The sequence below is a fragment of the Polypterus senegalus genome, chromosome 3 (genome assembly GCF_016835505.1).
Source record: "Polypterus senegalus isolate Bchr_013 chromosome 3, ASM1683550v1, whole genome shotgun sequence".
NCBI classification, from domain to species: domain Eukaryota; kingdom Metazoa; phylum Chordata; class Cladistia; order Polypteriformes; family Polypteridae; genus Polypterus; species Polypterus senegalus.
This window is the reverse complement of record NC_053156.1, coordinates 22112460-22136699: the sequence shown is the minus strand read 5'-3', so window position 1 is coordinate 22136699 and position 24240 is coordinate 22112460. Positions and strand designations below refer to the sequence as shown.

General features: G+C 45.6%; 1 protein-coding gene across 1 annotated transcript in view; it reads left to right on the top strand.

Moving 5' to 3' along the window:
* The window catches only part of gpd1b (glycerol-3-phosphate dehydrogenase 1b), a 48657-nt gene extending 25806 nt beyond the window's left edge, over window positions 1-22851 (top strand). The window contains exons 2-8 of the mRNA XM_039746781.1: window positions 741-918; window positions 5806-5946; window positions 6033-6171; window positions 6291-6403; window positions 6479-6715; window positions 19698-19804; window positions 22257-22851. Coding sequence (XP_039602715.1) covers window positions 741-918; window positions 5806-5946; window positions 6033-6171; window positions 6291-6403; window positions 6479-6715; window positions 19698-19804; window positions 22257-22353 — 1012 coding nt within the window. The 3' untranslated portion in view covers window positions 22354-22851. The remainder of the gene's footprint in view (window positions 1-740; window positions 919-5805; window positions 5947-6032; window positions 6172-6290; window positions 6404-6478; window positions 6716-19697; window positions 19805-22256) is intronic.
* Window positions 22852-24240: the final 1389 nt, after the last annotated feature.

Sequence of the window (24240 nt, the reverse complement as noted above, 5' to 3'; positions counted from 1 at the left end):
TTTGGATGGTGGGCACAGACTCCACGCAACTCCACAGCAAGCACACCAGGGTTTGCATGCAGTTCTTCAAGTTTCAGGGAATTCAGCCAATGATCAATCAACCATCTGCCAAATCCAGCTTGAAACATCATTTTTGCCAGTCAAGAGTTAATCGAATTGGATCCAAGGCCGTCCTGCCAGCATCACAGGCCCCCTGGGCAAAGTAGAGTGCTGGGGTCCCTGTTTGGACAGCAAAACAGAAACATACATTGACATCAGAAACAATGTGGGCCCCAGTGCCCGTTGAGCCTATATGTTAAGATGGCCCTGGGCGGATCTAATCATTAAGGAGTGAGTGCCAGGGGTGGGAGTGTTGGTGTCTGCAGATCAAGTCCCCTACTAGACGGTTGGTCTTGGCACAGCCTGTCATTAACTTAAAGCACTGGTGCCAAAGGCAAAATGCTTCTCTTGTGAGACCCTCAGTGTGGAGTCTTGGCAGGTCAGGTCGGTGATTTGGTTTCAAGACCCCCTGCATGTCTCATGTTGTATTCCTACCCGGCTGCTCTTGGAGGGTCCCGTCATGTGGCCCCTGCTCACAGTCCTCTTGTTGACCACATTACCGCCATTCCCTCCTTCCTGTAGCTGTTCGTGTTGTGTCCCCAGCATATCCCACAATATCCTCTTAGGAAGGGGTGCAGGTTGCCATAGCTGCCAGGGCTCAAACTCTTAACCGGATTTTTTTTTCCTTTCCTGGCATACAGGGGTTCGGCGATCGCAAAGATCATTGGTGCCAATGCAGCCAAGTTGGACAAGTTTGACGGCACGGTCAAGATGTGGGTTTTTGAGGAGACGGTCAACAATCGGAAACTCACCGAAATCATTAACACTGACCATGAGAACGTCAAGTATCTGCCCGGGCACAAGCTACCCCCCAATGTGGTGAGTATGGCTGACCCCCCACCTGGCTTTGTTTTACCTCAGCAGCTCTTGTGCAAAGCGGTCCAGAGTCCCAGGATGGCTGTTAATCACTGACAGTGTGCCAAAGACCTTTGAACTCTGTGTTGTCATCTACAGGGATCAGAGGTCAGGGTGTGAGTGCCCGTCAACATGTGCTTGTGTGCCCGAGTGCCACTCACACCTCCCAAGGCCTTTGGTCTCAGCACTGGCATGCAGGTTAATTCCTATTCCAGTAGAGGGCAGTGTTAAGTTACCAGTGAAACTACTGGTGTGATCCTCATGAAAGGAAGTGAACCGCCAAAAGGACCCCCATTGCACAGCCACACCAGCTTGCCATTATTACTGCTCGTTACAGATTGAAACACCTGGGTTCAAATCCCACACCCTTGTTTGCCCCTCTCATCACGTGAGACCCTCTTTTTTTAGGTAGGTGTACCTACCTATTGAGACCCTCTCTTTTTAAGACTCAGTGGCTACCATTTACATTAAAATAATTTGATCCACCAGAATAAATAAAACCAAATGTGGGCTCAGAGTTTTCACAAACGGGGTCAGTACTGCGGTGCTATGGCTGCTGCCACACTCTCCGACATTCCAGGGTTCAAATCCCCACCTGTGTGCGTTTCCCTCGGGGTGCTTTCACTTTCCTCTCCCATCCCAAAGATGTGCACAGTGGGACTGCAGATTGCCCCCATTTTAATAGCTGCGTCCCCTCCTAGGGTTAGTTCATGACTTGTGCCCCATGCTGCCCCCTGGTGACCATAAAATGGATTATGGTTTGACAATGTCCTGTTCTGTTATTTAATGTACTGTACTATTCCAGTCACCTGCAAGTGAGGATTTCGGGTGGTTGAAGGATTGTCTGAATTCTAGAGATCATGATCTTGGTGCTTTGGCATCCCTAAGGGGGGCACAACGCAGCCGTCTGCAGCCTTACCATTTTCACTGCTGGTCTGGCCATCCTCTAGAAGGTAATATCCTTCATTTTCTGTGATTCTGTCTGTAACTTACTTGCACCTACGTGATCTTCATTATCACTTTTAGGGAGGATGGCGACTTTTGTCAACACAAAAGGTTGAGGGAGGACGTCGACTTAAGTGGGCATCCATGGGTAGAGGGTGATAATCAGTTGTATACGCTGACAAAGCTCTCCATTTCTTTATAGGTAGGCCCTCTTTGCTAGGAGGAATGTTAGACTCCTTGACTTGACGTTAAATCGAATCCCTGTATGTGCGTGAGGAGCGTAAAGAACGTCTAGAATGGCATCGAAATCCAGTGAGAGAGCAAAGCAAATACTCAATGGATGACATTTTGCGTATATTTTATTATTTTGAATTGGACTCTGACTTGTCGGACTCCGGTTTTAGTGCGAGTGGTCTGCAGATTGAGACCTAAAGTGAAGGTGAGGTACGGTACCAGCATCAACTGCTAGGTCCCCTGCTGATTGGTTCCCAGCTGATCTTCAGCCACCGCCGTAACCGTCGCCCCTGCCCTCGCACAGCAGCCAGAGATGGCTCACATGTGGTGACAGGGCACTGCATGCAGCAACAGATGTTTAATGTTCACTAATGTGAAAAACTTTGTGAACTTTTCAGAAAACTGAGATTTTTAGAAAAATATTCAACCCTGGGAGATAAGAAAAAAAAAATTAGCCATTAAAGAGTTCAAAAGCACCTGTGATGAGGCGTGTTGGGGGTCCGTGGCCGTGCGCTGCCCTCCGGCTCCAGGTCGTGTAAACGAGCAGCTCTGTTGTGATGATGGGGAGATCGACTGAACCAGCATTCACGTGCGGACATGTGCGGTGCAGACGGCTTCCTCAAAAGCAGTCTGGGGTTGGCCAATTAGGGGCCTGTGCCCACTTAAACATTAAGAAGCCTGAGAGGAAGTCGTGATCGGAAAAGAAAGGCGAAGACAGAGGATTAAAAAAAAAAAAAAATCAGCGTCAAGGTTTATGTTGTAGAGTTGTAGAGATCGGGAGTGGAAGAGGTGGACGGGAGGCACGACGGTCAGGAGCGAGGGGATGGCGGGATTCAGGGGGCAGGAATGACCCCGTGGCTTTGGATGATGGAGCCGGGTTTGGGTGGCCCATAGGTGACAGGCTGAGGTGGCTTTGGGCGTAAGCCATTTTTAAAAGGTTGACTGAGGAGCATTGCAGGGCTGAGTGAAGATAGGTGGGCACTCAGAGGGAAAGAAGAGTTTAACCTTAGTGGATATTTATGCTGTCACTTAAAGCATTGTTTGTTTTATTGAAGATTATTTATTGGTAAGAAGATTCTACATCTCACTTTCTTTATTGTGTGAACGCTGTTTAGGAGAGAAATAAAAGCACAAGGCCCTCCTGTTGTTATGTGTCCTCATTTGCTGTAGCTATGTCTACCGGTATCCTGGGTTTGAGGGAGTGATGCCAGCTGCAGCCAACCTTGCCATCACAGCAGCACTGGCCTTTAGCACAGCCTGTGCAGTTCAGATCCTCTAGAGCGGGGCTTCTTAAACTTTATTCTTCACTGCAAACCAGTCTTTTCCACTGTAGTGTCTTCATGACAATCATCGGTGCAGCTGGAGATCTCCCTTTGAGAGTCATGGAGGGTGGGTGGCAGGGCTGAGGTACCAAGGATAATCATCTGAGTAATGTCGATTGCTTAATCAACCCACGGCGACCCACCACAACCCACTTCTCAAACCATCCGTGACCCGTTACCTTTAACATAAGAGTAGCTCTTGACGTGACAGACCGTGACCCAAAATCCCATCCCACAGTTTAAGAAACCCTCCTGTAGAGCCCAGTTTTGTGAACTATTGGGTCTCAGGGGTGCTGCCATTGGGCCGTTGTATTTAATGTGAACGGGTCACATATTTTTGCAGAATGTCCACTGTGACTGGGACCCCCTCCCATGCTATGACTTAGTGTCTCCAAGAAACTAAGAAGGGTAAGATTTAGTAACTAGAAAAGAAAGTTTAGGAAACCCTCCTCTAGATGGCAGTGTTTCAGTTGCTCTCAGCCTTATAGATGTCCTTTTTTTTGCCACTACAGAGGCAGAATTTTGAGTATCTGTGGGATCATCTGAGTAGTTCCGATGTGACATTCCTCTAGAGGGCAGTGTTGCAGGTGTCTACAGCATCATTGGTGTGTTTTGGGCTTCCAGCTGAAACCTCTAGGGGGCAAAGTGTCAAACAGCTCTAAAATTATCAGATATCATTCCCGTCCCCTAGAGCAAAGTGTCTCCTCTATAGTAATATTGGTGTTAAATCTTAGCACTACACCCTCATTTAGAGGGTACCATGCCAAGTATGTGGGATATCATCAGAATAATTCAGATGTAATTCCTTAAGAGGATTGTGTTTAAGTGGTATGGAGCATTATTAAGTGTAATTGTTCTTTTATGTCTCTGCAGCGTGGAGCCTCTACCCTGGAGCTAAAAATATGCAGAGTTGCCTCCAATGGGCGCCAATAGAGTCTAGCTGCAGACCCCCAGAGCTCCACCCAGTAACACTGTGGTTAAGATTAGGGCTGTGTGGGGGGCTATCTGACTCAGATAATGGTCACAGGGTGGAGGCTCCAGGCTGCAGAGAGGTCACACCGGGGGGTGTCAGTAGCTTCAACACTTATTAAGGGTATCTGATAAATTAGATGGAAAAGTGGAGCTTTTCACAGTGGCAAAGAGCCCAGGGCTGGGGTGTTTAAAGCGAAATTTTAGGGTAAGGGGTCTCCCTTTGAGTTTTTTCAGTGTCGATGAGACTGTAAACATCGGGGGCTAGAAGCCCAAGTGCCTTGGACAGGTAAGGGAATCTCTCATTGATGAAGGGTTGGACACCTGAAGTCAGGGGCTAAAGTCCCAGAAGCCCCCAACCCCAAATGATGCCACTGTGCCAGTCAAATTTTTTTTTTAATTTTTTTGCACTACAACCTTTTCTAGAGGGCAGCTTTTGAAGCATGTGAGGTACCACCTAATAATAATAATAATAATAATAATAATAATAACAACACTTTTCTGTGTAATTTAAATGTGTTTCCTCAAGTGGGCAATATTCTAACTTTGCACAATATTATTTTTTGCCACCACAGCCTCCTCTAGAGGGCAGTTTTTCAATACTTAATGTGTCATTTTTACAGTTAATTTCCCCATGGGATTAATAAAGTTTATCTAATCTAATTGAATTAATGTCCTTCAAGTATTTGAGGCATGATCTGTGTAATTACAATGCTACTCCCCTAGATGGCACCATTTAAATTGTTAAAGGTGTTCACTATCTTTAGCACTACAGCCTCCTCTACAGGGCAGCATTTCAAGCACTGGCAGTACCACTGGTGTAATTTCAATAGGCTTCCTCAAGAGGGCACTATTTAAACTGTTTAGAATATTGAAAGTTTAATTATTTTAGCGCTAGTTTGTGAGACATCATCTAAACAGCATTTTAGGTACATTGAGCCTCACTGGGGTAATTCAGAACTATCCTGCCCCCTAGATGGCAGTGTTACAGTGGTTTGTAGTTTGATTGTTGTGAATTTTGTACCGCTGCAAGTTCCTCCTAGAGGGCAGCGTTTCAGACATGTGTGGCATCACCCATGAGATTCAGGTTTGGATTTGCCAGCTTTATTCTAGCGCAGCTTCATACCTTCCTATTAGGGGCGTCACGTCCAGCTTTTACCTCTAGGTGGCAGTGCCTCTGGTGTCTACAAGTTCAGTTGTGTCTTCACCACTTATTTCACAGATCATCCATATAATTATATCACCCTGCAGAGACGAAATAACCTGCTTTGGGATTTTGAATCTAGTATATATATTATTTAATTTCTTTTTTATCAAAACCTTTGCCCATACGGTCTGTTGCTGGAGTGACCGTCGTGCACTTTTCCCTCCTCTCCTGCAGGTGGCAGTACCAGATGTGGTGGAGGCGGCCACAGGGGCCGACATCCTAGTATTTGTGGTCCCTCATCAGTTTATCGGAAAACTCTGTGACACACTGAAGAGCCACATCAAGAAAGATGCCATTGGGATCTCTCTGATTAAGGTGGGCACCACAGGGGCAGGGGTGTAGGTGATGCCAGTGTGGATGAGGTTGATGCTCAGTCACTCTCCTCATGTTTTCTGCTGCAGGGTGTGGATGAGGGACCTGATGGATTGCGACTGATTTCAGATATCATCCGAGAGAAACTGGGCATAGAAGTCAGCGTTCTGATGGGTGCCAACATTGCCAATGAGGTGGCTGATGAGAAGTTCTGTGAGACCACCATTGGTGAGGAGCTGGCAAGCGTCATGGGTTACAGATGTCAATCCAGGACAAGCCCATTCAGTGGGCCCATTCCTTCATCTCCCACTCCTAAATAAATGTCTGACTGTGTTGTCTTCTTGTAGGCTGCAAGGTCAAGGAGCATGGAGTGCTGCTGAAGGAGCTCATGCAGACATGCAACTTCCGTATCACGGTGGTGGAGGAGGCAGACGTGGTGGAGATCTGTGGGGCGCTCAAGGTGAGCCATCTGCTGTGCCCGCCTTCTGGCACCCAGTTTAGTCCAAGTTTAATGTTCTCCATTTTCTTGGTACAGAACGTGGTTGCCGTGGGCGCCGGATTCTGCGATGGCCTGGGCTTTGGTGACAACACCAAGGCAGCAGTGATCCGTCTGGGATTGATGGAGATGATCGCCTTCGCCAAGCTGTTCTGCACCACCGGGACCGTCTCCTCGGCCACTTTCCTGGAGAGCTGTGGCGTGGCTGACCTCATCACCACATGCTATGGAGGCCGCAACCGCAAGGTGGCTGAGGCGTTCGCAAAGACTGGCAAGGTGAGAGTGGCAGATGGGTATCATTCCTTTAGGGGATAACCTGGTGTTGGGGGGTGAAGTTTAGTTGAGTGTGGTGGGCAGGGAAGACAGGGTGTCCCAATTTAAGCATCCCGGGATCACATGAACAAAAATTAAAAAGGTGCTGAGAAGGCAGGGGTCTCCTGACATGGAGCAGGAGAATAAAGAGTTGAGCGAGGGGATCATCCAAAAACTCTGAGAAAGATCATTGGTGGCAAACTCACGATGGCGTGGAGGGGAAATAAGGCAGCAGGAGGTTAAAAAAGCCCATAAGCGAGCAGGTGGAGGTGTGTGTGGAAATCCAAATGCCTGAATGCCCACAGCAGGGCTGTGCCAGGGCTGAATTTAGCATCTGTGCTGCCCCAGGTGAAGCTGTAAATGGCAGCCCCTATGCCACAAGTCCAATTGAATGACATTCAGAATTTTACAAATGTAGGAAGGACAATTTCTCCTTGGAGATTAATACAATGTACATTTATTTATTTAATTATTTTTATTATTATTATTGCTGTTATACTCACACATTGTTGCAGTGTGGTGCTGAGCTGTCAATCATTGCACAGCTGCACTCGCGTCCAATCCCGATGGTTTGTTATGTGGTGGGTGTGGCAACTCAATGGAAATCAGTGAAGGCTCCCAACCTCCCTCTCTCTCTCTCTCTCTTTTCCTCCCTCTCTCTTTCTGTCTCACTCTCTCTTTCTCTCTCACTCTCTCTCTTTCTCTCTCTCTGTTTCTCTCTTTTCCTCTCTCTCTCTCTCTTCCCCCTCTCTCCCCCTCTCTCTCTTCCCCCTCTCTCTCTCTCTCTCTTTCTCTCTTTTTTCTCCCTCTCTCTCTCTCCCTCTCTCTTTCTTTCTGTTTCTCTCTCTTTCTCTCTCTGTCTGTCTCTCTCCCTCACTCTCTCTTTTTTCTCCTTCTCTCTCTCTCCCTATCTCTTTCTTTCTCTCTCTCACTCTCTCTCTCTTTCTCTCTCTCTCTCTCTCTCTCTGTCTCTCCATCTCTCTTTCTCTCTCTGTCTCTCTCTCCCCCTCTCTCTGTCTCTCCATCTCTCTTTCTCTGTTATACCCTTTGATATCTAACGTTACCCATAGGACATTGTGTTTGTAATCTCATTTTACAAACTAATTTATATGTTCACATTGATGTGTGCTTTTCATGTGGACCAGAGGTGGATATCAGTTTTAATAAATTTTATTATTCTTGGTTAAGAAAAGCAAAGAAATCAGCAGTTTACTTCAGATTTTAGGTAAATGAAGGTCAATTTTCCTGCGCATTTTAAAATGCAATATAAAACATAATAATATATACAGTGGTTCTAGACAGTATGTGATTTTCTGTTTCTGACTAAACAAGACATAAAACCCGGTCAGATTGACTAGGACTGATTAGGAACTCCTGTACTGTACAGCCGCTGATCCAGACAATTATCTAGTCAGCCAATCATGTGGCAGGATGCATCAAATCAGGCCCTTCAGTTGACGTTCACGCCAAACGCCGTGATGTGATCTTGACTGTCACATGATTGTTGATGTTAGACGGGTCGGTTTGAGTTTTTCTGTAGCTGCTGATCTCCAGGCATTTTCACACCCAACCATCTTCAAGAGTTCTTTTTCAGAATGGTGGGACAAACATCCAGTAGGTGGCAGTGCTGCGGAGAGAAACACCTGAGAGGTCGGAGGAGAATGGGCAGACTGGCACAAGCTGCGGAAAGCTCTATGGTAACTCCGATTAGCACTCCGTACAATTATGGTGAGCAGAAAAGCATTTCAGAATGTGTCAAATATTGAGGCGGATGGACTACCACAGCAGAAGACCACGTCAGCAAAGATCAGAAAGCTGAGGCAGCAGAGGCCACAGGGTAACCAAAACTGGACAGCTGAAGACTGGAAAAAACGTAGCTCGGTGGGATGAATCTCCATTTCTACTGAGACACACAGATGGCAGTTACCAACAGCAGCCCGCCTTGTTTCAACAGTCCAGACTGGTGCTGGTGGTCCTGTAACTTTGTAGGGAATGTTTGCTTGGCACACTTTGGACCAGTTAACACTAGAATTACCAAAGCCTTCGAAAAAACTCGTAAACACGGCCCACTTTTGGTGGCATTACACGTGTAATTTGTGAACAAGTCCGTGTCGATGACACACAGGAAGCTCTGCAGTCTACTTGTGACTTCACGCTGTAGGAAGATAAGTAAATAAATCGGGATAAGTAACATTCGATCTGGCTTTTATATAAGTAACATATAAATGTTTCCTATGTAAAGACCATCACAAAACATAATCACAAACAGGAGGTTGCACGATACGTTGGCAAGCTCTGTAAGCCATGCTGCTTTGTTGAAGGACAGGTGTGGGGCAGATTGACTGGCAGGGTGACGCCCAAACGGTGCCATCTTTCACTTTTACACCTGGCGCAGCTGTTTTGTTCTTATATGTGAGTGAACGTTTCTGGCGTTATTCTGTTCTCTTTCTCCGATGTAGAGCCCTCATCCTCATCAGAGTTCACCTCACGTCTTTATTTGAAAACAGCAGTGTCAGATCAGGGCAGCGCGAACGTGACTGAAAGAATGAAACTGAATTAAAAAATAAACGCTAACTGTTACAAGTACCATACATTTACACCGGCTGTTGCAGACTCAAATCCAATGTATGTTTTTATTGTATAATAGTAAGATAAGAGCAGCTCACTACTCAAAATATTTATTTTGGGAAACGTTAAGACTCGAACCGGCGACCCTTTGAATAGGAGTGAGCAGTTCTTACCACTGTACTACCAAAGAAGTCTCGATAACAAGCCACACTAACCCGATTTCTTTTTCTTCGGTTCTATCTATCTATCTATCTATCTATCTATCTATCTATCTATCTATCTATCTATCTATCTATCTATCTATCTATCTATCTATCTATCTATCTATCAATCATATAGTGCCTTTCACATCTATCTATCTATCTATCTATCTATCTATCTATCTATCTATCTATCTATCTATCTATCTATCTATCTATCTATCTATCTATCTATCTATCTATCATATAGTGCCTTTCATATCTATATAGTATTATATAGTGCCTTTCATATCTATCTATCTATTATATAGTGCCTTTCATATCTATCTATCTATCTATAGTCTTGAATAAAAGCGCACTTCTTCTGTTATAATTATACCTTTTGAGAAAGTGCTTACTTGATATTTGGACTTCAGTCTTCACACATTATACACTTCATGTCAAACTTGAAAAAACAACATGAAAAAAGTTTGACTTTCAGGTATGTGTTGAACATTTCTGTCATCCAACACTTACATAGACACGTGAAATGCCTGCGTTCCAAATAACGATCTATTATTTACCCTGTGCAGCTCCAGGTACCTCACTCCCTGATAAACAAGGCTTGAGCTGGGAGAGATTTTAGCCCTTCCTGCAGCAGTGGGCCGATGGGATAGCAGGCTGCTTGCTGCTTGTGCTGATCGACACATTTACAAGACAAAAGACGCTGTCAGAGAGGTGCAAACAGATTTAAGATGGGCCAGGCTTACGAGTTTTTTCGTAGGCTTTGGTAATTCTAGTGTTACTATCAATCCATCATCACTTGAATGCCATGGTGTAATTGAGTGACTCTCATGGCCAACATCTTCTAATGGCTCATCCCTGCATGATAGTACACCACGTCACAAAGCTAAAGTGGCCTGGTTTCATGAACATGACAAGGAGCTCCGTGTTCTTCAGTGGTCTTCCCAGTCACCTGATCTGAATCCAGCAGAACACTTTTGGGCTGTGGTGGAACAGGAGAGATGAGTGTGCAGCTGACAAATCTGCAGAAACTGTGTGATGCAATCCTGTCAATGTGGAGCAGAATCTCAAAGGAATGTTTGCAACATCTTGTGGAATCCATGACAGGAAGAAATGAGGCTCTTTGGAGAGCAAAAGCAGGCCCTGCCCAGGATTAGTATGGTGGTCCTAAAAGTTTGCTCAGTGAGTGTTAAGTCCTAAAATGTATAAAGAGAACCAAACTGAAACATGTGACACAAAACAATTCTACTTGTTCATTTCTTTTTTGAGGACAATGGCCCAGAGTTACATATTTGTGTCTGAACCTCTGCCTTCAGTTAGAGCTGGGACCCCCCAAATTGTGTAGCCTCAACTACGACTCTTGATCCACCCTGCACGTTGGCTTAGTGAAGGTTTAGTCCACTGCTTCCTGTAAAAACTGCTTCATCTCTGGGATGTCGGTGGCCATCCTTGCATGAACTGCTTGTTACAATGTTTCTACAGGATTGGGGTCAGGACTTTGATTTGGAATTTCCAAACCATGACACTTCTTCTGCTTTACCCATTGCTTGGAAGAAGGACTTGTGTGTTTAGACTCGTTTGTCTTGCTGCACAACCCACATTCTCTTGAGCCTCACTTCACAGATGGATACTCAAACATTTTCCTGTAGGTTTTATGGTACAATTCAGAATTCATAGTTCCATCAATGATGGCGAGCCATCCTGGTCCAGGTGCATCCCAGAAGGCCTAAATGAGCATGTTTCACAGATGGGATGAGGTGCTTATGCTGGAATGCAGTGTTTGCTTTTCACCAAACCTAATGCTTCTCATTCAAGCCAAAAAGTTCATCTGTCCACAGAAGAATCTGCCGATAGCCTTTGTGGTCTTTAGCAGACCTTAGATGGGCAGCAATGTTCTTCTTGGAGAGCAGTGGCATTCTCCTTGCAACCCTGTCATGCCCACCACTGATTGTGGGCTCAGGAACAATGGCATTAACCAAAGCAAGAGAGCCCTTTAGATCCTTAGACATTACCCTGAGGGTCTTCGTAACCTCCTGGAATATTCCACGCCTTGCTCTTGGAGTGGTCTTTGTTGGTCGACCACTCGTAGGGAGGGTAGCAATGGCTTTGAATTCCCCACATTTGTCAGTGATCTGCCTGACAGTGGACTGGAGATGTCCAAACTCTTTACAAATGGCTCTGTAACCTCTTCCAGCCTGGTGAACACAGAGGGCATTCTGGGAACTCGGTGGGCCCTTAGCAGAAAACCAATGGGGGCCTCCAACTCACCTTCCCTCAAGTCCCGATATAGTAAAAACATTTTTTACCTTCATCTTAGCACAAAGTCTAAACTAATAAGAATTTAGTAAACACAAGTACTTTATTTTAAATTAGTGAAAAACTGATTTTATATATATATAAACTGCTCAAAAAAATTAAAGGAACACTTTGAAAACACATTAGATCTCAATGGGAAAAAGAAATCCTCCTGGATATCTATACTGATATAGACTGGGTAATGTGTTAGGAACGAAAGGATGCCACATCGTTTGATGGAAATGAAAATGATCAACCTACAGAGCCCTGAATTCAAAGACGCCCCAAAAATCAGAGTGAAAAAATTATGTGGCAGGCTAGTCCATTTTGCCAAAATTTAATTGCAGCAACTCAAAATTGTACGCAGCACTTTGTATGGCCCCTGTGTTCTTGTATACATGCCTGACAACATCGGTGCATGCTTCTAATGAGATGACAGATGGTGTTGTGGGGGATCTCCTCCCAGATCTGGACCAGGGCATCACTGAGCTCCTGGACAGTCTGAGGTGCAACCTGGTGGCATTGGATGGACCAAAACATAATGTCCCAGAGGTGTTCTATTGGATTTAGGTCAGGAAAGTGTGGTGGCCAGTCAATGGTATCAATTCCTTCATCCTCCAGGAACTGCCTGCATACTCTCACCACATGAGGCCAGGAATTGTCGTGCACCAGGAGCCACTGTACCAGCATAGGGTCTGACAATGGGTCCAAAGATTTCATCCTGATACCTAATGGCAGCCAAGGTGCCTTTGTCAAGCCTGTAGCGGTCTGTGTGACCCTCCATGGATATGCCTCCCCAGACAATCATTAACCCACCACCAAACTGCTCATGCTGAATGATGTTACAGGCAGCATAATGTTCTCCATGGCTTCTCCAGACCCTTTCACTTCTGTCACGTGCTCAGGGTGAACCTGCTCTCATCTGTAAAAGCACAGGGCACCAGTGGTGCATCTGCCAATTCTGGTATTCTATGGCGAATGCCAATCGAGCTGCATGCTGCTGGGCAGTGAGCTCAGAGCCCATTAGAGGACATGGGGCCCTTGGGTCACCCTCATGAAGTCTTTCTGGTTGTTTGGTCAGAGACATTCACACCAGTGGCCTGCTGGAGGTCATTTTGTAGGGCTCTGGCAGTGCTCATCCTGTTCCTCCTTGCCCAAAGGAGCAGATACTGGTCCTGCTGATGGGTTATGGACCTTCTATGGCCCTCTCCAGCTCTCCTAGAGTAACTGCTTGTCTCCTAGAATCTCCTCCATGCCCTTGAGACTGTGCAGGGAGACACAGCAAACCTTCGGGCAATGCCACGTATTGATGTGCCATCCTGGAGAAGTTGGACTACCTGTGCAACCTCTGTAAGGTCCAGGTATCACCTCATGCTACCAGTAGTGACACTGACTGTAGCCAAATGCAAAACTAGTGAAGAAACAGTCAGAAAAGATGAGGAGGGAAAAATGTCAGTGGCCTCCACCTGTTAAACCATTCCTGTTTTGGGGGTCATCTCATTGTTGCCCCTCTAGGTCATCTGTTGTTAATTTCATTAACACCACAGCAGCTGAAACTGATTAACAACCCCCTCTGCTACTTAACTGACCAGATTAATATCCCATAAGTTTCATTGACTTTATGCTATACTCTGATTAAAAAGTGTTCCTTTAATTCTTTTGAGCAGTATATATATAAAAATGCTACACTGTGGTACAATGGTAGCGCTGGTGCCTCGCAGTTAGGAGACCCAGGTTCACGTTTCTCATCCTCCCTGTGTGGAATTTGCATGTTCTCCCCGTGTCTGTGTGGCTTTCCTCTCGGTGCTCCGGTTTGCTGCCACAGTATAAAGACATGCAGCTGAGGTGAGCTGGTGACGCTAAAACTGGCCTGTGCGTGTGCGAGTGTAAGTGTGTGAGTGTGTGAGTGAGTGTGTGAGTGTGTGCGTGTGAGTGTGTTTGCGTGTGTGAGTGTGTGTGTGTGAGTGTGTCTGTGTGTGAGTGTGAGTGTGTGCGTGTGTGAGTGTGAGTGTGTGCATGTGTGTGTGCGTGTGTGAGTGTGTGTGTATGTGTGTGTGCATGAGTGTGAGTGTGCGTGTGTGAGTGTGTGCGTGTGTAATTGTGTGAGTGTGTGTGTGTTTGAGTGTGTGAGTGTGTGTGTTTGAGTGTGTCTGTGTGTGCGTGTGTGTGTGAGTGTATGTGAGTGTGAGTGTGAGTGTGTGCGTGTGTGTGTGAGTGTGTGTGTTCACCCTGCGATGGCCTGGCATCCCGTCCAAGACTTGTTCCTGCTTTGTGCTCTTTGTTAGCTTGGATAGGCTCCACACCCCACCTCAGCCCCCCGAAACCCTCCATGTCACCCTGGTCTGGTTTAGGCAGGTTAGAAAATGACATGACAATAAATACATTTGTACAGACAACAGAAGAACAATAATAATAGAATAAAGAACATGTTAAAAGTCTAAATAAGTGGAAAAAGTAAATAAAATGCAAATTAATGTAAGATGCATATTGTAAAAAAATATATTTCTATATATAGAAAATCCAATGTCTGTCTGTCATCTGTCTGTCTGTCTGTCCGCTTTTCATGAGAGAACTACTTAACTGATTTAGATCGAGTTTGTTTCTAGAATTTGCTTGAACATTCCGGTTGATTTTGCGACTTCTCTCATTGCGCTAAGTATCATAGTTCACTTGCGGAACCGATTTATTTGAGAGAAATTCAAGAGAGAGGCTGCAGGCCGAGAAGAGGAGGAGGTGGGACCTCCTCACTCACGCGCCAGCCTCCGTTCCAGTCACTCTATCTCGCGCCACGTGTTGGAGTGCACCTTGCCTATATATATATCTATAGTAAGAAAGGCGCTATATTGCACCCGACCCAACACAGATTTGACACGGGAGGCACGTATAAAATAAAGACTTTTTTATTTTTCTTCACCTGTGGGGTACGTCTTCCCATGAAATCCACGGACACAACACAGTCCCAAGCACCAAAACCACACTGAGACCCTCCTTTTCTCTCTTCCACCACCACTCCTCCACAAGCTTTGTCCTCCTCCTCCTCCTGACTCTGGCTGTTGAGTGGTGGTTGCTGGCTCCTTTTACGGCCCACCCAGGCTTGATCACCTGTTTCTGGTTGCACCCCAGTGGGGCTGAAGATTAGTCCAGCTGGGCTCAGGGACTCATGCCACGTCCCCTGGCGGCCACCCCAGATCCCAACAGGGCTGTGAAGGACTCCATCTCTCATGAAGCCCTGCGTGAGACTGAGGCACCGCTCCAACCCAGGGGTGCAGCCATCCAGTGTCCAGGGGGAGGTACTGCACCGTCCAGGGCTGCTCCCCCTGAATACCCATTGAAGGGGCGTCACGGCCGTCCACCACAATATATATATATATGTAACTTTTTTTTTTTTTGCACATAATGTAGCCATGTTTATCCAAAGTTAACAAAGTTCTGCAGCTTTTAGTTTGCTTCCAAGGATGATTCAAGCAACAGTGTGACGCATGTTCAAATAATATCTTTGTTTTAAAAGTTTTAGTAAAACTTCAATGCAAAACAGTTCACACAAAATAGAGAAAAAGTTGATTTTAAATAAAAGTAAAAATTCTGTTTCAAGCTTATATATCTTGTTTCACTTCTTTAAGTTTGGTCATACACTCGTATTAAACACTGTGAAAGGACCACACAGCAAAAAGGTTTTGGGGGCAGCCACCCATATACTGCACTTGAAATTGGTTGTCAAAATCGAGGAGTTGGTATTGCAAGTCTTTACAGACATCAGTCCAAAACAGAACTGGTGGCCAGACAAAAATAGGGCGGCAGGGGAAATGACGTCATCCGGACAGGAAGTGGAAGTGATGTCATCGAGCCCAGGAGGAATTTCCCATGTTCGGTCTGGAGAGGAAAAAGAGAAAGGATCAGTGCAGTCTGCCATCCCCTGGTCCGGCGTGGAATTATTATTATTTGCGCCCTTTAGCTGCCACCCGTGCACACATGCGTGACAACACGTTAAACACATAAGCATTTTGTCTAACAGACCACAATATACAGTTAGGTCCATAAATATTTGGATAGAGACAACTTTTCTAATTTTGGTTCTGTACATTAGCACAATGAATTTGAAATGAAACAACTCCGATGCAGTTGAAGTGCAGACTTTCAGCGTTAATTCAGTGGGGTGAACAAAAGATTGCATAAAAATGTGAGGCAACTAAAGTATTTTTAACACAATCCCTTCATTTCAGGGGCTCAAAAGTAATTGGACAAATTAAATAACTGGAATTAAAATGTTCATTTCTAATACTTGGTTGAAAACCCTTTGCTGGCAATGCCAGCCTGAAGTCTTGAACTCCTGGACATCACCAGATGCTGGGTTTCCTCCTATTTAATGCTCTGCCAGGCCTTTACTGCAGCGGCTTTCAGTTGCTGTTTGTTTGTGGGCCTTTCTGTCTGAAGTTTAGTCTTCAACAAGTGAAATGCCTGCTCAATTGGGTTAAGATCAGGTGACTGACTTGGCCATTCAAGAATTTTCCACTTCTTTGCTTTAATAAACTCCTGGGTTGCTTTGGCTGTATGTTTTGGGTCATTGTCCATCTGTATCATGAAACACCCGCCGCCCAATCAATTTGACTGCATTTAGCTGGATTTGAGCAGACAGTATGTCTCTGAACACCTCAGAATTCATTCGGCTGCTTCTGTCCTGTGTCACATCATCAATAAACACTAGTGTCCCAGTGCCACTGGCAGCCATCACACTGACTCCACCGTGTTTTACAGATGATGTGCTATGCTTTGGATAATGAGCTGTTCCACGCCTTCTCCATACTTTTTCTTGCCATCATTCTGGTAGAGGTTGATCTTGGTTTCATGTGTCCAAAGAATGTTTTTCTAGAACTGTGCTGGCTTTTTAGATGTTCTTTAGCAAAGTCCAATCTAGCCTTTCTATTCTTGAGGCTTATGAGTGGCTTGCACCTTGCAGTGCACCCTCTGTATTTACTTTCATGCAGTCTTCTCTTTATGGTAGACTTGGATATCGATACCCCCTGGAGAGTGTTGTTCACTTGGTTGGCTGTTGTGAAGGGGTTTCTCTTCACCATGGAAATGATTCTGTGATCATCCACCACTGTTGTCTTCCGTGGACGTCCAGGTCTTTTTGCTGCTGAGTTCACCAGTGCTTGCTTTCTTTCTCAGGATGTACCAAATTGTAGATTTTGCCACTCGTAATATTGTAGCAGTTTCTCGGATGGGTTTTTCTGTTTTGCAGCTTAAGGATGGCTTCTTTCACCTGCATGGAGAGCTCCTTTGACCGCATGTTGTCTGTTCACAGCAAAATCTTCCACATGCAAGCACCACACCTCAAATCAACTCCAGGCCTTTTATCTGCTTAATTGATAAGACATAACGACGGACTTGAACACACCTGCCCATGAAATAGCCTTTGAGTCAATTGTCCAATTACTTTTGAGCCCCTGAAATGAAGGGATTGTGTTAAAAATGCTTTAGTTGCCTCACATTTTTATGCAATCGTTTTGTTCAACCCACTGAATTAAAGCTGAAAGTCTGCACTTCAACTGCATCTGAGTTGTTTCATTTAAAATTTATTGTGGTAATGTACAGAACCAAAATTAGAAAAAAGCTGTCTGTCCAAATATTTATGGACCTAACTGTATATATATATATATATATATACCTGTATATACATATACATACATTTATACATACATGTTTTAAGCTTAGTTCACTCCGGTTATCAATTATCCCTCTTAAAACAAGGAGTCTCAGAGACGCGTGTTTTCTCGTGCTGATTTCTTTACTTCACTCGCGCATCTCGATGATGTCACACACTCAAATTACAATTCGACCAAATATGGTCTGTCACATCCTGCTGACCATATATAACATATTGTAACAGACCACTATATACAATATTTACAGACTTTAGTGCACGTCCCTGTGCCTCCCGCACCGATCCCCCAAAAGTCCGGGCCTTTCACAGTTTCTTATGCCTTTCTTCTGGCCGCCTCCAGTCCTCTCTCCAGCTCCGTCCTCTTCCACCCGACTTCCGCTCTCGAATGCAGGGAGGCGGCCCCTTTTATCACACCCCGGATGGGCTCCAGCTGCTTCCCGGCATTCCTCCGCAGACATGCCCCAGTGTGGCGGAAGTGCCAGCTGCGCACCCGGAAGCCCTCCGGGTGTCTCCTGTCTTCTTCCCCCCCAGCACTTCCTGGTGTGGCAGAAGTGCTGGGCTCCAGGTTTCTTCAGGCACCGGGGTGCCGCCTGGCAGTGGCCACGGGCCCCTACAGGGTTGGGCTTCCAAGCCCCTTACCCGAGGCCACCAACAAAACCAAGGCGGTCGCCCCCTCATGGTCGGGAGGAGGCACCAGCCCTCCTCTGGTCCCCTCGGGCGTCCCAGCTGGGCTCCACCCCCAGCCGCCTGTGACAATATATACATATATATATATATAGTACAAACATATATGGCTGGGATGCTTCATAGATTATTACCCGGCTGGGAGGCCAGTTTAATTGAAGAACAGTTACACAGTCTATTTACCTCCTTGACACAATAGGAGGGAGTCCTCTTGGACGACGGTACCTACATGGATACCCACAGGGCAGGCTGGGAGTTGTAGTCTGGTAGTGCAGCCCTGCAGTGTTACATCCATGTCACCAGAGAGAGCTGTAGAGACAAATCGTCCTCATTTCAGGGAGCTACAGTCTGAACCAGAAGTACCTCCAGTCAGTAGTTTTGTGACGCCTGAAGTGCTCCTTGGTCTGGAATAAAAGAGGCAGAGTTTCCTGCATGGGTGGTCTGAGTGGGGAGGCAGTGGACAAAGATCACCAGGAGGAAAGAGTAAAAAGGAAGAACTGTGTTGTGAAATTGTCATGTTATGTGTGTTGATTGGTGTTATAATAAATCATCCTTTGAGTTTATATTTACATGGGTGTTGGTGTACTGGAGGGGTTTGGAGCCCAGTGGTGCCCCCTACAGGTCACAATGGTAGTAAACAAGTACATTGCTTCAGTGAAGTTTCATTTTACAAATGAAATACCAGTTTGAAAAAGTAAGTAATATTAATGTTGAAGCAGAGTGTGGTGCATCCTGGGATTGTGTGGAGCATCAGACATTAAGATCCATCCATCCATCCATTGTCTAACACGCAGAATCCGAATACAGGGTCACGGGGGCTGCTGGAGCCAATCCCAGCCAACACAGGGCACAAGGCAGGAACCAATCCTGGGCAGGGTGCCAACCCACCGCAGGACACACACAAACACACCCACACACCAAGCACACACTAGGGCCAATTTAGAATCGCCAATCCACCTAACCTGCATGCCTTTGGACTGTGGGAGGAAACCGGAGCGCCCGGAGGAAACCCACGCAGACACGGGGAGAACATGCAAACTCCACGCAGGGAGGACCTGGGAAGCGAACCCGGGGACATTAAGATTTGAATGTAAAATGTTTTGTTTTTTTTTTTTGTTTTCGCCATATGAAGAGTTAGGTTGAAGGATTGTGTTTACATTCACATATTTTCATTAATTGCAATTATTATTTAGTGTTTAAATTCTTTTGTGTTGGACTGGGACCGCTGGTGGTCTTGGCTCTCCTTCAGTGAAGTTCGTCAGTCACTTGAGTACCTGTCATGAGAGTCCATAGCAAACGGCCAAGAACGTTTGACTGCTACAGTGTTCTGTTCTTTAATGTCATGTCATACATTTATGTTACGTTGTTACATTATTATATCACGTTCTGTACTGTTCTGTTCCCTTTACGTCATTTGACTTGTTGGGCAGATTATAAAATGTACCTCCACTTCAAGTTGAGTGCTGCCTTTCGGTGGATGGGTGATGTAACTAACAATTTCTTCATGGCACTCTTCTCTTCCCCACTGCTGCAGTCCATTGAACAACTGGAAAAGGAGATGCTGAACGGCCAGAAGCTGCAGGGACCCCAAACCTCAGCTGAGCTCAACCACATCCTGAAGCACAAAAACCTGGCAGACAAGTAAGGGACATGAGATAAACCGGGGGGGCCGGGGTCGGTCACTCTGATTCTGTGCATCCATTCATGAATCCTTAGTTGTCCCACCCTGTGATTGAACATCTCCTCAATCTGAACCTTCCACTCATCCCCCTTACATGTGTTCTTTGCACTCAATGTGAAGTCCTAATGTGTTGCTTACTAATGGCCCCCTGAACCTCTAATTTTACTTCTCCTCTAAATTCTCTGTTGTGTTTCTCCATTTCCTATTAACTAACTCAAGAACTGTTTGTTTGCCTTCTTCTCTCTCTCTGAATGTTTTGCTGAACTCCCATTTTGCCCCCCAGCTCACCACAGACTCCATTATGTCTCCCTGTGCTCCCAGTTTGCCTCACCCACTCTTTCTAAACTCCCACTTTGCTAATCCTCCTCCCTTCCCACTCCTGCCCCACACTAACACTCTTAATTTTTGACCCCCATTCCACTGTCTCATCTAAACCCCCACTCTTTCTGAATTCCCAATGTGTCCCTTCCACTCTCCTTAAGTCTGTGTCACATGACTTTTCCCATTGTTTTTTGGCCTTAGGCTTCATCTTCATAATCTTAGTGACTCCGGGTCAGCTGTGACCTGACAAACAAAGCGACTGAGGCCAAGCAGTCCGTGAGTCACCCTGAATCATAGGGGTGGCTCTGTGTATGCAAGAGCTGGCAACCAATGAGCACCCACCCGAATATTAAACACATATAATGCAGCCAATAAGGTTAAAGGCGAGGTGGGGGTGGGTTGGACCTTGCAAACAGGCACTTGTCTAATCTGATGTCTAGTGGCTGTCACACCACGACAGAATGGAAAAAGGAAAAACAAAAGGGCTGTGATTGTTGCTGAAAGCCTTTGTGCACCACTGGTGTTGTCAGACAGAACAATGTCAATGGATTGTGAGCCTGCAGCAACCTCACAATACTGCGGAAATTTGAAACTGTGCTGGACAGCGCTGTCACTTACGCATGTCACTTCTCATCCCCTGCAATATCTAGTCGTGTAATCTGACATCCTAAAGCAACAAGATCAGCAGCCCCAGTTGTCATATTTGATATCTCCTCCGGCTGGAAGTTGTGTATTGTGTCACTGGCGTTAAGTCAGTGTGCCCTTCCCATTCTTTCTGACTTTCTAACTCCTGCCCCTTTGCTTTTGAACCTCTAATATTCTCTATCCTTTTATTCTCTAAACTTCTAATTGGCCCCTCCCACTCCTTCTAACTTCCTATTTTGCTGTGTCTTTAAGTTACAATTGCTCCTCTCACTCCTAATTTGCCCTTTCTTTAGGTCATAATTGGCCCCTCCCACTTCTTCTCACCTCATAGTTTCCCTGTTATTTAGGGTTAGTGGAGGATGACAATCCCAAAAGACTAAGGCACTGGCACACTCCTCCCAGGCAATTTTTAAATTATTGTTGGCTCCTCCCACTCCTAGTTTTCCTTTTATTTAGCTCATAGTTTGTCCTTCCCACTTCTTCTGACCCCCTCATTTGCTGTGCCTTTTGGTCACAGTTTGCTCCTCCCACTTGTAGTTTGCCTGTTATTTAGGTTATAGTTGGCTCCTCCTACTCCTAGTTTAACCTTTCTTTAGGTCATAGTTGGTCCTTGCCACTCCTTCTAACTTCCTATTTTTCTGTATCTTTAAGTCACAATTAGCTCCTCCCACTTCTAGTTTGTCTGTTATTTAGGTTACAGTTTGCTCCTCCCTCTCCTAGTTTGGTTTTCTTTAGCTCACAGTTCACCCCTCCCTCTTGATCACAGTTTCCTCCTCCTACTTCTAGTTTGCCTGTAATTTAGGTTACAGTTGGCTCCTCCCACTCCTAGGTTTCCCTTTCTTTATCTTATGGTTGTCCCCTCCCACTTCTTTTGACCTCCTCATTTGCTGTGTCTTTTGGTCACCGTTTTCTCCTCCCACTTCTAGTTTGCCTGTTATTTAGGCTGTGGTTGGCTCCTCCCACTTCTAGTTTGCCCTTTCTTTATCTTATACTTGCCCCCTCCCACTTCTTCTGACTTCCCAGGTTGCCTTGTCATTAGGTTGCGGTTGTCTCCCCCCACTCCTAGTTTGCGCTTTCTTTAGCTCATAGTTCATCCCTCCCTCTTGGTTACAATTTGCTCCTCCCACTCCTAGTTTGCCAATTCTGTAGGCCATAGTTGGCCCCTCCCACTTACACTCTGACCTCGTAATGCACTTGCCACTTATTCTCACCTGCCACATTGCCCTGTCAAACTCTTTGATTTACCTTTCAATTCTTTTTGAACTTCTAATTTGCCCTCCCATTATTTTGGAACTCTCAGTTACCTTTTTGCTCCTTCCAGTCATGATGAGCTCCTGTTTGCCCCTCTCACTCTCCCATCTGGTGTCTCAACTGCCCCAGGACAGCTCAATGTGACTGTGGTCCCCACTTCTGCTCCTCTAACTCTGTCCCTTTACTCATTCCCAGGTTTCCCCTCTTCATGGCCGTGTACGAGATCTGCTACGAGGGACGTCCTGTGACCGAGTTCATCAAGTGCCTGCAGAACCATCCGGAACACATGTGACGTGTTGCCAGACTAGAGGCAGTCGGCAGGGCTCTGTGGTCAAATTGGGGATTAGAGATGGGTAATTTGTCATGCCAACCAGAAGAAAAGGAAGCTATGGCAAGTCCAATGGGAGAAGTCGCTTGTTAGAAGACCTGCTGGGAGTATTGCATTATGGGTGACTGGGGAGGGGGTTGAGAAACAAAGATTTGACCACATTTTGGCGAGGGCTAGTTTGCAGATAAAGGCCCCCAAAGGAGGCAGTGAAGGGACATCGTATGTACCCTGAGCAGACGGTAGGGCCTCCCGGTGGCAAAGTGGGGGGATGTGGGGGGGGGGCACCTCAGCCTTTCTCCTTGCCACACGTGATTTCTCATTTCTAGGTCCTCTTTTTTTAAAATAAAACTTGAACGCTGACACTTTTTTGTGAGAATATGATACAAAATACTAAATAACCAAACAATAATCATGGAGCAGTGATTTAATGAAGACACAAAATAAATTATTTTAAAGTAAATAGTTGTGTTTCAGGATGTGCATTCTGTTCTCTTGCCACCCCATTTCTTGTTTCCCTAGTGAAAGGCGCTATATCAGATACAACAAACCTCTGCTGCTCTTCTACTTCACAAAGATCATGGCCTGGCACCCACAGGTTCAGCTGGGCAGAATGTTCTCAGCATGTAATCCAAACCTTTGGCCTTAATTTACCCCGTGACCCCTCTCGGACCCCCGTCCATACGGGAGATGATATTCCAAATCTCTGACCTTTAGCATTTCAGCTACACAGAGGCGTGTCTATGAAGAGGCAGAGGGGGATATCGGTGTCCTCAGATGGGCCGTAAGGGGGGTGAGCCTGACAGACGCGCTCCGTTTCGCCAGCCTGCTGGATTGCTGAGCAGCCTCCAAGTGCTGCCATCTCTTGTGCTAATAAAAGACCCTGTCAATCGGTCAGGGGTCAGTCCAAAATTAAACCATCTTGGAGTAACTGTTTAAATGCCAGGGCAGTATAGCCATCCAGCATGCCAGCTCTGCTCATTAACTTTCAGTCACAAACAATGAAGAGTAGCAATGGGCACAAGGAAGGAACTCGCCAAGGTTTACAGTAAAGCACATTCAGAAGAGTATCACTATGAAAGGCGCTATATAAATGCACACAAAACAATGGCTGGAATTGTATTTGTTTGAGTTCCTGTTCCTTGCCATCACAAGCTGACAAATTCATAAACATCCTGCCCTGAAGTAGCACAGTAGCCAACTGGCATTTATGGTGGTCTATTCAGTCACACTTGTCTGAAGTCTTTGTTTCCATTAAATCTGCACACGCGAGGCGCAATTAGAATCTCTTCACACTCCTCTTGAATTTGGATTTCTTACAAATTTCAATTTCAACAGTCAAATGCAAGAATCAAATGAAACCAAATCACTTTGAGCCCGCAGTGTGAACACAACTGTTGGGTTTTAGCAATGAAATGGAAAACAAATGTTAAATCGCACGAGAAAGGTTACTTTTTGTTTTGTCGGTTTCAGTGCCTTCACAAAGTCCCCCTTTACTTTTGTCACATTTTGTTTTCTTGGACCCTTATGTTAAAATCTTTTAAAAATTGTTTTTCACCTCATCAAGCAACACTCAATACCTCAGGATGACAAAGCAAAAACAAAATCTTAGAACTTTTTGCATATTTATTAAAAATTTAAAAACTGAATTCTCCCATTGATACTGGTATCTGTCTTCAGTACTTAGGCAGCAATGGGGCTTCTTGGGCTTGACACAACAAGCTTGGCACACCTGAATTTGGGGATTTTTCTTCTCTGAAGATCCTCTCCAGGTCTGTCAGGATGGATGGAGACCACTGATGGATAGCTACTTTGAGGTCTCTCTAGACTATGGGTTCAAGTCCGGGTTCCCCA